At 37.6% G+C, this 14,927-nt stretch overlaps 1 protein-coding gene across 1 annotated transcript in view; it reads left to right on the forward strand.

Annotated features, from left to right (window-relative positions):
- LOC103084410 (putative ATP-binding cassette sub-family C member 13) overlaps positions 1–14,927 on the forward strand; it is an 81,144-nt gene that overhangs the window by 6,204 nt on the left and 60,013 nt on the right. Inside the window, exons 3-5 of the mRNA XM_007454284.1 lie at positions 6,261–6,408; positions 7,152–7,294; positions 12,541–12,718. Of these exons, the coding sequence (XP_007454346.1) occupies positions 6,261–6,408; positions 7,152–7,294; positions 12,541–12,718 (469 nt within the window). The remainder of the gene's footprint in view (positions 1–6,260; positions 6,409–7,151; positions 7,295–12,540; positions 12,719–14,927) is intronic.

Genomic DNA, 14,927 nt, shown 5'->3' on the forward strand with positions numbered 1-14,927 from the left:
GCCCAGGCTCCGGATGCGCAGGCTCAGCGGCCATGGCTCACGGGCCCAGCCGCTCCGCGGCATGTGGGATCCTCCCAGACTGAGGCACGAACCCACGTCCCCTGCATCGGCAGGCGGACTCCCAACCACTGTGCCACCAGGGAAGCCCCATCTCAATGCTTCTTGATCTTTAGTTGGTAGAAACAAAATTGCCCAATTTGATCTACAAATATGTTCTCAAGAGTAGCCGAATAGTGTAAAAGAAAAGTTTGGTTGTATACTAGATGCCCTACATTATGCTGACTTTTAAAAATGCAGACATAAATGACCTAGATCCTGTCTTCCAGGAATTCATAGTAGAATTAGAAAGATTAAAAAGTACAGTATCAATTACCCAAAAAGGCAAAAGGCAGTATAAACATGATGGAGAAACAATTTTCAGGAGTGTCATCTAACCAAGTTTGCACACTTTGGGAATGTTTCACAAGTGATTAATGGTTTAACCCAACATTTAAAAGGTGTAGGGGTGAGCCACGTGGCATTCCAAGTTGAGCAAATACCATATGCAAACCACAGAGGCTGAGGAGAACTGACCCTTCCACATTGCAGAGTGTTGGTGTGGCAAGCAATCAAGCTGGAAGGACAGATCAGAAAGAGTTCTCTAGGACATCCTGAAGATAGTGGGAAGCCAGGGAAGGATTTTAAATAGAGAGTGACATACTATTTGCACTTCAGAAAAATCACCTTTGCAATTCTGTGGATATGATATGTAGGAGATGAAAATGGAGACGGAGAGCGAGGTTAAACGGCTCTTTGGGTATCCTGGTAGATTTATGGTTACCATCTGAACTGTGGTAATGATAATGATGAAGAGGAAGGAACAGATTCAGGAGCTATTTAAGAGAGAGTTGGTTCGTTGAGGAAATTGAGCAACTGGGAAAGTGTTGAATAAATCTCAATTTCTGGCTCAGCTAACTGAGAGGATTAGGTGTTGTAAAAAATTTTGTGAATTCGGTTTGGGGAAGTTTCAATTTCCGTTGCCTGACTCATTCCCATAAAAAATATCTACGGAAAAGTAGCCCTCAGACCTATGGATGTGAATTTGAGGGTCACTGACTGTAGATCAGTAGTTGAAGCCGTGAGCATGATTGAGATCATCCAGAAGGAGAGCCTATTGAATAGGATGAACAAACAGTACGTTGGAAATTCTCAGTATTTTAACAGTGAGAGGAGGGGGAATCTACAAAGGAAGCTAAGTACTCAGAATATGAGAGACAAACCAAAGAAAGCATGTGACTGCAAGCTAGGGAAACTGTCAAAAAAGGAGAAATACAAAGTGACCAATAGGGCTAACTACTGAAAAGGGGTAAATTGAAATAGGAGCTGAGTATATTCTCCATTGTAAAGATGATTGGTGATTTTTATGAAAGCTGTTGAAGTAGAAAACTGGTATACTTGATGAGCAAATAATTGGGCAGAAGAGGTTGAATTACGATAAGTATTCCAAGTTACACAAATCTAGGAATCACTTAAAGAGGATGGCAAAAATTTTACACCAATATGCTACATTACGTTTTGCACTAGAAAAAAATAAAGGTTAAATAGAAATAGAAATGTAAATGTGGGCTATTTACAGTTAACGATTTTGATTTTTCAAATTTGTGTATGTGTAGATATGTTTTCCAAACCTGAGTTCTGTCTCTTCCATGAATTGAGAGAAAGACTGATGTCTACACTGGCTTTAAAAATTTCAGACTGTCATTTTCTTGGTGGGGGGGAGCGCGGATTTTTCTTTCCATTTTATTTTCATGCTTTGCCTTTTAAAAAATAATCACTGAGGGTCTTCCCTGGTGGCGCAGTGGTTGAGAGTCCGCCTGCCGATGCAGGGGACATGGGTTCGTGCCCCGGTCCGGGAAGATCCCACATGCCGTGGAGCGGCTGGATCCGTGAGCCCTGGCCGCTGAGCCTGCGCGTCCCGAGCCTGTGCTCCGCAACGGGAGAGGCCGCAACAGTGAGAGGCCCGCGTGACACACACACACACCAAAAAAATCACTGACATTGCCCTTGTCAGATTCCATACATAATTTTGTATCCTGCTTTTCAAATATATCATTATAATAAGTTTTTTCTTTCTTTTTTTAATTAATTTTTATTAGAGTATAGTTGCTTTGCAATGTTGTGTTACTTTCTAATGTATAGCAAAGTGAATCAGCTATACGTTTACATATATCAATCACCTCTTCTTTGGATTTCCTTCCCATTTAGGTCACCACAGAGCACTGAGTAGAGTTCCCTGTGCTATACAGTTGGTTCTCATTAGTTACCTGTTTTATACATAGTTATCAGAGTGTCATTTTTAAGTCACAGACTATCACAGAATGTGAAAGATGCAAATAATTTTAAGTAAATGTACTTTAAAACTTTTATATCAAGTTATAAAAACTATATGCATTTATATTAAATATTACAAACATCATTTTAGGAGGCCTAAAGGAAGAAGCTGAAATTAAATGTAATAAGCAAGATAAAACATAGCAAATTTTAAAATATGGCAACCCAATAGCTTGAAGCCCATATCTTAGATCAAATAGGCAATAAGCTATAATTTTTGAATATTGCATTTATTTTCTGTTTGAATTTAACATCTCAGCACCAGATAGGAGATATTTTCATGGCATGCCATTATCTGAAACTATCATTGGCATTAATCTAATGTGGTTTCTTATCTGGTGATCAAACAATTGCAGCTGAAACATAGCTATTGTTTAAGAGAATGTCTCTTTGAAGACAGTGGTTAATTGTGTTCTCAGATCTGTTCTTTGAGTTACAGAATGAAGTCAGAAATTATTTCCTAGGCCAAATTCAAGCTCCCAAAATTATATGAATAATTCAATTAAAATGTACTCAGATGATACCAACAATTAGCAAATTATATGCTTATGAGCCTTAATCCGTAAGGCAGTAGTTGTCTAGATCATGTTGATGATCAAGTAATTATGAAGGCTTTATTAGCAAATATAATCTGTCATCAGTGTATAATAATCATGGTCATAGAATAATCCCCCTGACATACATGGAAAAATCTAGTTAAAGTTCTTATAGGTCACAGTTGAATTATAATTTTAACCAGGGATACACTATTCAATCTGTCCTACCTTTTGCTCACATATTAATAAAACTTGTACATTTCCTTTGTCCTATCCTACGATTTTTGTACAGACTGTCTTGCCTTTTCCCATTACACAATCACCCCTTTCCAGAAATGTTTAAAAATGTAATTAGCGGGCTTCCCCGGTGGCGCAGTGGTTGAGAGTCTGCCTGCCGATGCAGGAGACACGGGTTCGTGCCCCGGTCCAGGAAGATCCCACGTGCCGCGGAGCGGCTGGGCCTGTGAGCCATGGCCGCTGAGCCTGCGTGACCAGAGCCTGTGCTCCGCAACGAAAGAGGCCACAACAGTGAGAGGCCCGCGAACCCAAAAAAAAAAAAAAAAAATGTAATTAGCAATAATGAAAATGATGATGCTACTGTATATCTATACTTTCCAAGTATTCAATTATTACTCATCTACAAAATTTACTTTTCATCTCATCCTCCTACCCAACTGCCACTGGTTTACTACCTTTAACATCAGTTGGATGAGATACTTATGCACACTTGTTAATGTTAAATACGCTCAAAATTCTCTCTAATGTAACAAAATTGAATGCAGAGTAGAAATATTACACTTAGTGACACTGTCTGCCTTTGGTTAAGTTAGCACTGGTGTATATCACATTTAAAAACCTGTGGCCAGTCCCTAGAGTTCCTGCTGTCTAACCACCTGTAAAAATGGGAAATTAATATTGCTCACCATGCTGTAGAGAGTTGTGAGTATCAAAGTAGTTTAAGTGAATGTCCTTTGAAAAGCAATATCAATCTAAAAAACACAAGGTGAATGTAAGTACCTTTATTATTGCTTTAGGACTGAAGTCCACAAGTTTGTGGGACCTGGTGCATATGCTCCATTTCACTTATTGGGAGGGTCAACTATTGGTCCTAGTTGCTTCCCCAAAGCTACTCATCGACTGATTTAAAGAAACACCACTTCCTCTTTTCCTAGATGCTTATGTGTAAAAGTTAGACCAGAAGAGAGCAAAAGAGGTGGAAGAAGCACACACCTGGCAAAAGGGAAGTCACAGCCGAGCCCAAATACACCACAATCAGTTTAGCTTAAGTGTCACTTTTAGATGCTGCATTATTTGGAGACTCAGCATGAAAGCCAGGGGTCGCTTATCCCCGTGAACCAAACCCGCTGAGTTTTGCACAGTTCTAACTCAAAATGTTGAAGCAGTAAATGTTGTTAAAAATGCTTTTGTGAAAATCGATGCAATCTATTTTGAAAATGAATATTTAGTTTGTGGGACAGAATAGAAGGACTTAATATGACGTAAAAGTCTTCATTGCTTAATATGTTTTTAAAAGTGCACTGAAGGAAATTGTCCAGCATATTGAACCAACAGAAACATGATTATGGAAGGTCCTTTCTTAGTACATTTAAGCCTTTTTGTTAATTATGAATTGTAATATGATATTAGACAGTGTAATAAAAGTGAAATTGAATCCAGTGGAGACTGGTTACCACAGGGTTTAAATCCATCCGAGGGTCAGTCAATTCAGATTGTTCAGTAACAATGACAATGAAAGCAGTTCCAATTTGGAGTAGTGTAATACTTTGTTATGGTCTCTTGGACTAATATGCTTTGTGATGGAAGAAACTGAAGCTATAGAGTCAGAAGGCCTGGGTTTAAATGGTAGTTTAATTTCTTATTGAATGAGTCATGTCATCAAGCTCAAAACTGAGTATATCTGAACTATATTACTTAGCAGTGTGTTTGGCTTCAGGTAACAGAATAGCCAAATAATAATAGCTTAAATAGATATGTATTTATTTTCTTATGTTATTGGGTAGTTCACCAGCAGGGAATAGGCTGGTGAACTACCTCAGAAATGTTATCAAGGACCCAGGCTTTTTCTTTCTTTCCACCCTCCATTTCTAGTATTTGGCTTTTCACCTGTGGTGGCAAAGATGGCTTCTCTATCTCAGACCGTTATGTCTTCAGTACAGGGAGGAAGGAGGAAGGTGCAGGAAAAGGAGGGCAAACATTTCCTCCTTTTGAAGTTTTGTGTCTTTTTTTTTTTTTTGGCCATGCGGCCCGGCTTGTGGGATCTCAGTTCCCCCACCAGGGATTGAACCCAGGTCACGGCAGTGAGAGTGTGGACTCCTGACCACTAGGCCACCAGGGAGCTCCCTGTTTTGTGTTTTCTTTTGAAAAAGAAAGTTCTCCTCAGTAGACTTTTGTTTAGATTTCCTTAGCCATAACTGAGTTATATTATTTAATGCTAAGCAAAAAAGTAATGAGATTACCAGGACTGGTTTAAGCCAATCATAGATCATAACTCTGTGGCTGGAATAAGGACTTACTCTGAGTTCAAGAGATTTTCATATGAATAAGTATCAAATTCCAGTTAGTAGGAAGAGTTGAGGCAGAAGGGATGGGTCTAAGGTAAATATAAATCATTGTCTGCCACAATAACGTTCGTGGTATAACTAGACCATGCGCCTTTATTTGCCTGGGAAAATCTCAGTTTAGACCCATTGTATTTGCATAATGACTCACCATGTACCTTGGGGCAAACTTTCTGAATGGAAGAACATGGAAGTACTAAGAGGCTGGCTGTATCTTGCCATACTTCTTAAGGCATCAGCTCCAAAATGGCTCTGTGACATTGACTCATATGCTATGGATCAAAGTAAGTCATATGGCCAAGGCCTATACAGCTATCTGGGGCAGATACAGCTACTCCACTTGGACATTCTGTAAAGTCAAGTGTCAAAGGGTATATATAGTCCCAGCAGAGGATGGATCCATTTCTCTTCTGATACAAGCCTAAAAAGCAAATATGGGTTTTGGCGTGAATACCTTACTGTGAAAGTTAGCTATTTAAATTTCAGTAAGGGAGGTAGGGTAGGTGGGTGTCTCCAGTATGAGATGAGTAAATGAAGTTAGTGTTTCACTGAATAATTGGATATCTAAACAGCCCTGTTAAAAGCTACAAAGGATTATTATACATTATTGAACTCCAGGATAGAGTTGTATGATTTTTCAAACACACTCTCTAGTCATTCCAACCTGATCAATAAAATAATTTATAAATCAAGAAGTCAAGCTAATGTGTGCAAAATTAGTTTTAACTTCATTATTGGTTTTACTGAATTGTTTACCTTGCTCTTTCATTTTTAGAATAATTATTTTAGGCTATAAAAAACCTTTGGAAAGAGAGGATCTTTTCGAACTAAATGAAAGTGATTCCTCCTATATTGTGTGTCCCATCTTTGAAAAACAATGGAGGAAGGAAGTTCTAAAGAATCAAGAGAGGCAAAAAGTAAAGGTAATTAATTATTAAATTCTTAGTGCTTAATGAAAAAACTAATAAAGCTTGTTCCAAGTATGAGGTATCAATATAGAAAATACCTTAAATATGTGAAATAACAAGCCATTTCTATAAGTATAATTGGTTGTTATTGCAGCTAATGTCTGTCATCAAATTATTAAGCATCTCTTCCCTTCAAAGCTCAGGAGCAAATGTGTTGATATGTATATAATTTTGGGCATCTCACCAATATCTTTCCTCATCCATCATGGCAAAGATGGTCTGCATATCTCAGAGAATCATGTCTGTTGGTCAAAGTAAGTCATATAGTGAACAAGGCCAAAGCTTGTGGGGCAGGGATAGGTTCTCCACATGTAGCATGATACACACACACACACACACACACACACACACACACACACACACACGCATATGAATATATATATAGTCTTTAGACTTCTTGAAAAGAAAATATAATTTGAAGATAAAAACTGTATTATTTAAACAGTTTCAAAACTCACAAAAGTGATAAAATAAAATATTTTTCCACTTATGCCACGTGGTATAAATAATACCATGTGGTTTGGAGACATACCATGCCAATGATATGGGCCATATTTTCAAGTTTAGCTGAATTTATTCTTTTTTTGTTGCTTTACTATCTTTGGAGTACAATACTAATTTTATGGTTAGTTTATATATATTTTATATATTAGTTCTGTTCCCTTTTCACATTGTTTTTATTTTCTTTAATTATGTAGTCATCTTTTCATAAAGAGGCACATACCAGGAAACCATCTCTGCTCCGTGCATTGTGGAACACCTTTAAGTTTGTCCTGATTCAAGTTGCTTTATTCAAAGTGTTTGCTGATGTTTTGTCCTTCACTAGCCCACTCATAATGAAGTAAGTTGAAGTCTTGTTTTTTCTTCTTCCCACAGGAAAATGATAAGCAAATCATTCACTAAAAAAGAGTGAGATAGGTCCCAATTACAAATTTTATTTAGAATACAGGCAGTCTATTACGTTTGCCTGTGATATGAATGTGAATTATGATACTATAGTGAGTAATTACTGAAACCTACCATGTACTAAGCACTGTTCTAAAAATCTTTATATTAATTACCTTATTTAATCTTTACAGCAATCCTATGATGTAGGAAGTAATATTGTACCCACTATCACAATGCAGAAACAAAGAAATTCTAGTACTTTGCCTAAGACCATACAGCTAGAAAATGCCAGAGTTACAATTCAAATCTAGGAAATCTGGCTTGAGTATATGTTTAGAAAATGAAAGGACACATACCTCTATTTTTCTTAGCTGTGGACTTTTGGGAATTGAAATTTATCAGCCAAGGTAATAATATATAAATATATATAAATATATATGTATGTGTATATATTTATGTGTACACATAGAGAGAAAAATATTAAAGAATTTCTATAATATTTCTATAGTATCTATATGTAAGGATTCACGGGCAGACATTAAAATTGAGTCCTTGACTATATGCTACCTTTTTCAAGGGGACATTTCCTTACCTCTGCCTGTCATATGAAGGAAACACAAGGAAACATTGTTTCACGAACTAATAATTATATTTTTTGTTTTGAATAAGTTTTCAAGTTGGAGTTTTTAAGAACAATTTAATTCATGAAAATAGAATTAATCCTGAGTTGCCTGGATCCCAAATAATATTCAGGCACATATTTATCCAGTATTTATTAAGCACCTACTACATGCCAAACTGTTCTAAGTAGACCATGGGGATAGAGCAAAAATCAAAAAGTCCCTGCTCCGATGACACTTAGAGGGGAGAGATAAATAATAAACAAATGAATAAATATAAATTGTATTAAGAAATAATCAGTGCTAAGGAAAGCAAAGTGCAGCAAGGCTATAGGGTAGGGAATACCAGTCTGGGGAACTGGAAGTGGTTTTTTTTCTGTGAGGTGATTAGGGAGGACATTTGTTATAAGGTGAAACTTGACCAAAGTTCTGAAGGAAGTTAGGGAGGAAGCCGAGACCATATCTATTGCATGGCTAAAGCCATGAAGCAGCAGCATGCTTGGTGTCTTTGAGGACCCTTAGAAGGCAAGTGAGACTGGAGCAGGGAAGCTGAGAGGTCAGAAAAGGAAAGTGATAAGACTGAGGTCAGAAAGATTTGGGGGCTGGAAAAGATTTTGAAGGGCCTTGTGGAACGTGATATATTAGAAGGGAAACCTTTGAAAGATTCTGAGCGTGGAATGATATGATTAGACTTCAGTTTTACAGGAATCACTCTAGCTGCTGCACAGAGAATAAAGTAGAGCAAGAGTGGAAGAAGGAACAGCTAAGATAATCCAGGCAAAAGTCAATGATGGCTTCAACTAGGTTGTAGCAATGAAGGTGACAAGTGGTCAGCTTCTGGCTTTATTTTAAAGGTAGAGTCAACATAATGCACTGATAGATTGAACGTAGGTTGAGAGAGGAAGAAAGGAGTCAAGGATGCTTCCGAGTTTCTGTTAAATCACAAGGTAAATGAGTTACCATTTATGGAAGGTATGGAAGGCTCAGGAAAGAGTCAAGTAGGGAGTGGAAGTTGCTAAATTTGAAATATGTATTAGCCATTCTGCAGAAAAGAATTAAAATAGCAGACCTGACTGCTGTCGCTGGCAGTTGGAACTTGAATTTCAGGAGGGTTCCCACTACCTTAACTGATAGGAGTGGTTCAGTATGTCCAGACTGTTTATACAGTCAACACGGTCCATGCTGAATACCTGCTTTCCTTCTGGGAGTCTGGAATTTGGGCGTGTGTTAGGAAAAGTACGCCCTGGATGCTGGGTCTTTAAAGGGCTACCCTGGTGGACAACATTTCACATATTTGCCACAACTAGCTGCTGGGAGAATTAAGAGAGTTCTCTGTGACTCTACTGAGAGAGGACTTTTTGAAGCTTGTACCTGTTTTCCCCTAGACTTCACCCCATTCACCTTTTCTCTTTGTTAATTTTTTTTTGCATCCTTTCACCATAATAATTAATAGTCGTGGATATGACTATATGTTGAGTCCTAAAAGTTGTTCTAATGAATCATTTAATGAGGGAGTGGTCTTGGGGATCCCTGACAGACATTTAGGTAAAAAGTTTGAATGAGCAATCGTCTACATAAGTTTGGAGTTAGGAAAGATATAGGCTAGAGTGATAAATTTGAGAACTGTTCCAAATTAGACTAGGTATATCAAGCTACTGTTCTGGATGAGCTCACCTTAGTTACAGTGAAGGGAAGTAAAGATGTCCACACAAAAAATCACAAGCGTTTTCAGTGTGTAGAGGTGGTGAAGACAGGGAAATCCATCAAAAGATAGTGAGAAGGAGTGGCTGGAACAGACAGAGGAGAACCTAAAGAGAATGGTGTTAAGGAATCCAAGGGCAGAAGCTGTTTTATTGCTGTCAGAAAACTGTTTCTGTTGTTTTTACCCCAGAGTCTCTATTTGGTTCCCTTGTCTATAGACATATAAGCCTAATGTCTCCTGGATTAACTGTCCCCTCCTCCCACAGACAAGATAAGAGATGTCTCATTCCCCCTGCCTCTGCCCCTCACCTCTGAATATCCCAGTTATTTTTAAATAGTTACCACTGAGTAATTACCATTCATCTATGACCAGAAGTCCATCTATGAGAGATGCATTGGCCAGCATCTTCTCTCCTGCCCTGTTCTGGTGATCTGTTGCTGCAAAATTAGCCACTTCAAAACTAAGTGGTATAAAACAACCATGATTTTATTATGTGCAGGATTTTGTGGACCAGGGCTTCAGAGAGAGATTGTTTTTCTCTGCTCCACAATGACTGGGGAATTCACTGAGTAGCTTGAAGGGTTGAGATAGTTGTAGCAGCTCCAATAGAGACATACATCTGGGAACTTGGACCTGGCTGTTGGCTGAGTGATACCTTGATTCTTTTCTGCATCTGCTGGTACCAGAATATGAAGATGGCTTCTAAACTTATATGCCTGATGCCTGGGCTAAGATGGCTGGAAATAGTCATCTCTCTTTTCCTCTTATTCTCTCTCTCCACAGCTTCTCTGAATGGTTAGCTTAAGCATTGAGGTCTCTGGTTAGTTGATCTTCTTACATAGCAGCTGGATGTTCCCAGAGTAAACATTCCAAGAAGTTTAGGCAAGTCGTTTTACGACCTAGACTTGGAAATCCCAGAATGTCACTTGGGCCATATTAGTTTAGTCAGGCAATTCCTTAATTCAGCTCAGATCCAAAGGGAGGGGAATTAGGTTCAAATTCAAAATGATAGGAGTAGCAAGTGATCCCCAGCCATTCTTAGTCATGTTCTGATTTCCATTTGCCAATGACTGACTACTGCTCAAGAAACTCATTAGAGAATCTCACTGTGGTCACTCTTTCTGAAAATAGTTAGAGACGATAGCAATTCAGTGTCTCTGTATTCGTCCCAAATGTGCCGTCTGTGCAGTACAGAATTGTTAAGTCCTTGGCTGTGGGGTAGAGAATTTTCTCCCTAATTTTGTCACACACTTTTTATAACATACTAGCTTGATCACACCTGCAAAACAGAAATTTCAACATTGCATTGAAATGAGTCAGTTGACATGTCTTTCTCCCTGAGTAGACTATATGTTCCTCCAGGCACTTATTCAATTTTTGTGTCCTTAGCTCCTAGCACAGAGCCTGGCACGTAGAACGAAATACAATTCCTGAATGGATTACTGAGTAAATGGACTTATCCAGAGCTATGCTTTTCCAAGAAACACTCATTCTAGAGTAGCTGAATAAGCTTACAATTCCCACACTGGGGAAGAATTGAGTCATCAGAATTTTAGGAATTTATATGATCATGTCTCATGTATAATAAATATATCAAAATAATACTTTCATCAATTTACTAGTAGAAGAAATTTGTTTCTTGTTGATCATGGTGCTTACTCTTTTTTCCCATTTATTGGGATTTTATTCTAATGTCAGTCAAACAAAAAAAATGAGTATTTATATCTGATATCATGAATATAGATTTACGGTCTTTACCATGCCTTGATCACAGATTATTTACAGTATTTCTTGGAAATATTTTTAGTAGTTCCATATTAATATAGTATCTGGTGATAGTCATTTAGTTGTTTGATTTTATGAAACAGGAAACAGTCTAATTGATAGATGTATCTACAGTAAAAAGAATAGTGCTTCTCGTTCAGGAAATTTAATTCTGAGACCAGGAAGTTATTTAGTAAGTTGCTTTTGTAAAAATAATTTGGAGTCCCAATGGATGGCATCTGATAGACATCAACTAAATATACAGAACCTGCTGTTGTATAATGTTTATGTGGGTTGTGGTCACTTCAAATAGTGATTTTCAGTGACTAGAGGTTTATAGTAGGATTTTTAGAGGCACTGGTATTATATTTGATTCTAAGGTACAATTTTAATAAAGATAATTTCTGAAGTACTTGGTTTATAAAGCAATTCAGGCAACATGAATTGCATTTAAGTATACATCTATTAACTGTCCAAGCTGTTAATAAAGTAGATCGAAGCTTAGATAATTAGAACCATCCCCATTGTCTAGGTGTACCCAGCTTTGACCTTAATCACGATGACCATGTTGTCACCAAACTTAAGAGGAAATAAGTAAAGGCAGAGGAGAGGGAAATTGGATATGCATAAAAGTAATAAAAGGTGAGCTATAATTCAGGCCTTTAAAGAAACAATGTCTTTTTGCCATGCTAAGAGATTCTCTACTTAAGTTCTAATTGTCATGTTTCCCTATATTTAACAAAATGCATGATTTCAGCAAAAAAAAAAAGAAAAACTTTTAAATGTCTCTGTGTCTCAATTTTCATGATGAAGTTAGGCCAGAACATTTAATTATGTGATGAGATTGCCATATGAAAATTAGAAAATATCCTTCTACCCACAAGCCTGCGATAATAATTGTTGATTCTATTTATTATATATGCTTGAGTAAAAATAAAGGGGGAAAGGATGCCAAATTGGGCAAGTAAAAAAAGAACAGGCAAGAGTATGTGTGTGTGTGTGTGTGTGTGTGTGTATGTGTAACATTTTGACAACACTTAATTCACATAAGCATTTTATTACTTCAGATGTTTAACATTTCTTCCCTTTTCTCAATTTGCATATGACATTCAGGCAAATGATCATTTTCTGTGAACACCGCCCAGATTTTGGCTGGAGTGGCTATGGTTATGCTTTGGCACTTTTTGTCGTAGTCTTCTTGCAAACCCTGATCCTTCAGCAGTACCAACGTTTTAACATGCTCACTTCAGCAAAAATTAAGACAGCTGTAATTGGACTGATCTACAAGAAGGTAAAAGATTGAAGAAATTCCCCATTTCAAAATGAACTGTATCCTTATGTGCTTTCAAATAAGGGATCTGGAAAAATAGAAGTGTATATTAAAAAGTTCTAGTGTGTCCTTTGAATATACATTTATTTTGCTATGAAAGAACTTTGACTCATCAATATTGGTTGCATTAATTTCTTTGTAGGCTCCTCTTTCTATAGTCCCTGAATCTTCTAGTCAACTCTAATCCATGAAATTAAATGATATTCTGTGTCCACTGTTACATCACTTAACTCCTCCTCAGAAAATGAATGGGATTGAATGTTTTATGGTTGTCTATATTTATGTAACAATAAAATCTCTTTCCATGATCATTTTACATCTACATAGTACCTTTTACTTCCTCTGCTCACTATGTCTTTTCATGCAACAAAGCCATCGTTCTCTATACAGTCGTTACCTATTTCTCTTTGAGTCTAAGCCCTCTCCCACCCACCCCAAAACCTAGCTGATCCTTATACCTAGCATGACCCTAAAGTTTAGTTTGTCCTTTCTTGAAAATACAATTTTAAATACCACCTCTTTACCATTCAGAGCCTTTTATTTACATGACAGTTATAAACAATTATAAAGAGTTTCCTCCCTCCCGTAGTTATCACTGAGTTATTAAATCAACAGGTGTATTTTGCCTTCTTAGTCTGTACTCCTCTATAAATTGTGGGCTCTTCAGATTTGGAATAGGAACTTTTTAACCTGTTGTACCTTTATCATCTAAGAGAGTGGCTTTTACACATTTTTATAAAAGTTGGAAGACTGAGTAAGTGAATAAATGAGCCGTTGCCTTCAAGAAATTGGGGAGAACTATTAACATACATAATAAATGTGTGGAACTAAATGCAGATATTATAAGAGATCAGATAAGCAGGAAATCTACAATGTGTGTAGGCAGTTAAGGAAGGTTTCACATAGAAAGGAGACTTGAAATAGTCTTTCGGAAAGCTGTAGGGTTTGTGTAAGTGGAAGGAAATATAATTTGGGTTGACCTGGGCATGAAGTGTTCCAGACCATTTGGCCATATTAGGCCAAAATGGAGGCATAGAGTGATTTTAGAGACTCTGGAATGACCCAAGCTCAATTGAGCCAGGAAATACTGAACTTGAATTAGAGCTAGCTCTGTATAACATAGCCCAGATACAGGGTCAGAGAGGCTGCCCCAGTTGTAATTTTAACGGCTGTAAATTCTGAGAATTTACAGAATCCAAATATGGAGAAAAGATTGATCAAAGAGTCTAGGAATCAGTTTAAATGCTAACATTTGTTTTCGATATATGGTCTGTATGGAACAGGACTTCATTCATTGATTAAAGCAAAGGAGTTTAGGTATAGGATTTGGGTGCATTTACAAGCATAAAAGAGTAGATTGCAGTAGGAATTGGAGCAAACTGTCCGAAATAAAAAGGAAAATCAAGTGCTATGGGTGAGTCCATTATAAAGGTAAAAAGACCCTGGAGATAATGTAAGAGGGAACAGAGTCTACAGGAGTGAGACTGTATGGGTCCTTAGAGAATGTTTAATAACAAAGGGCACTCAAGGATCAAAGGAATACAGCAATCAAGCTGGTTCAGTGGATCCTGCAGTAGGGATTAAGATTTAATTCTAACTCCATCAGACAAACAGCGGAAGACATTAGTAGTGACCTGTAGTGCTAGAATGCTCTGGGATAGCCCATGCAGGTGGCACAAATATAAGGCAGTCTTTCTTCTGAGTCTCTTATCCTACATCCGCTTTCCAGAGGGACTAACTGGGGTTGCTAAATTTCCCTTCTCCTATACAGATTTTAGGATTCTGATTTTTTTCATATTTAGATAACTTCAGATCCTAAATGGCTCTCATAGTGGCACCAGATGACCCATGTTCATCTGACATTGGCCCTCCTTCATCAGGGATTTGTTGTTACACTGGGTTAAAGCTGGTCTCACACCTTTTTCTTGGTGAGGAAGGGAGGTGTTTGAAAGCTCTTGCTCTGTATCCATCCACATGACTGCTGCTACTTTGGAGTAAAGTTCAGGGAACATCATTTTTTAAGGTTTGTGGGGAAGAACACAGGCCTCCTTCCACTTGATCACTGCACGAGTCTTTGGGTCTTAAAACTCAGATTTTGTTACCCCTTAGCTCTCCGTTGCAGGCTCCATGGGAATTCTTTTTTTTTTTTTTTTTTTTTTTTTTTTTTTTT

This window comes from Lipotes vexillifer, unplaced genomic scaffold (genome assembly GCF_000442215.2).
Source record: "Lipotes vexillifer unplaced genomic scaffold, Lipotes_vexillifer_v1.1 scaffold729, whole genome shotgun sequence".
NCBI lineage: Eukaryota > Metazoa > Chordata > Mammalia > Artiodactyla > Lipotidae > Lipotes > Lipotes vexillifer.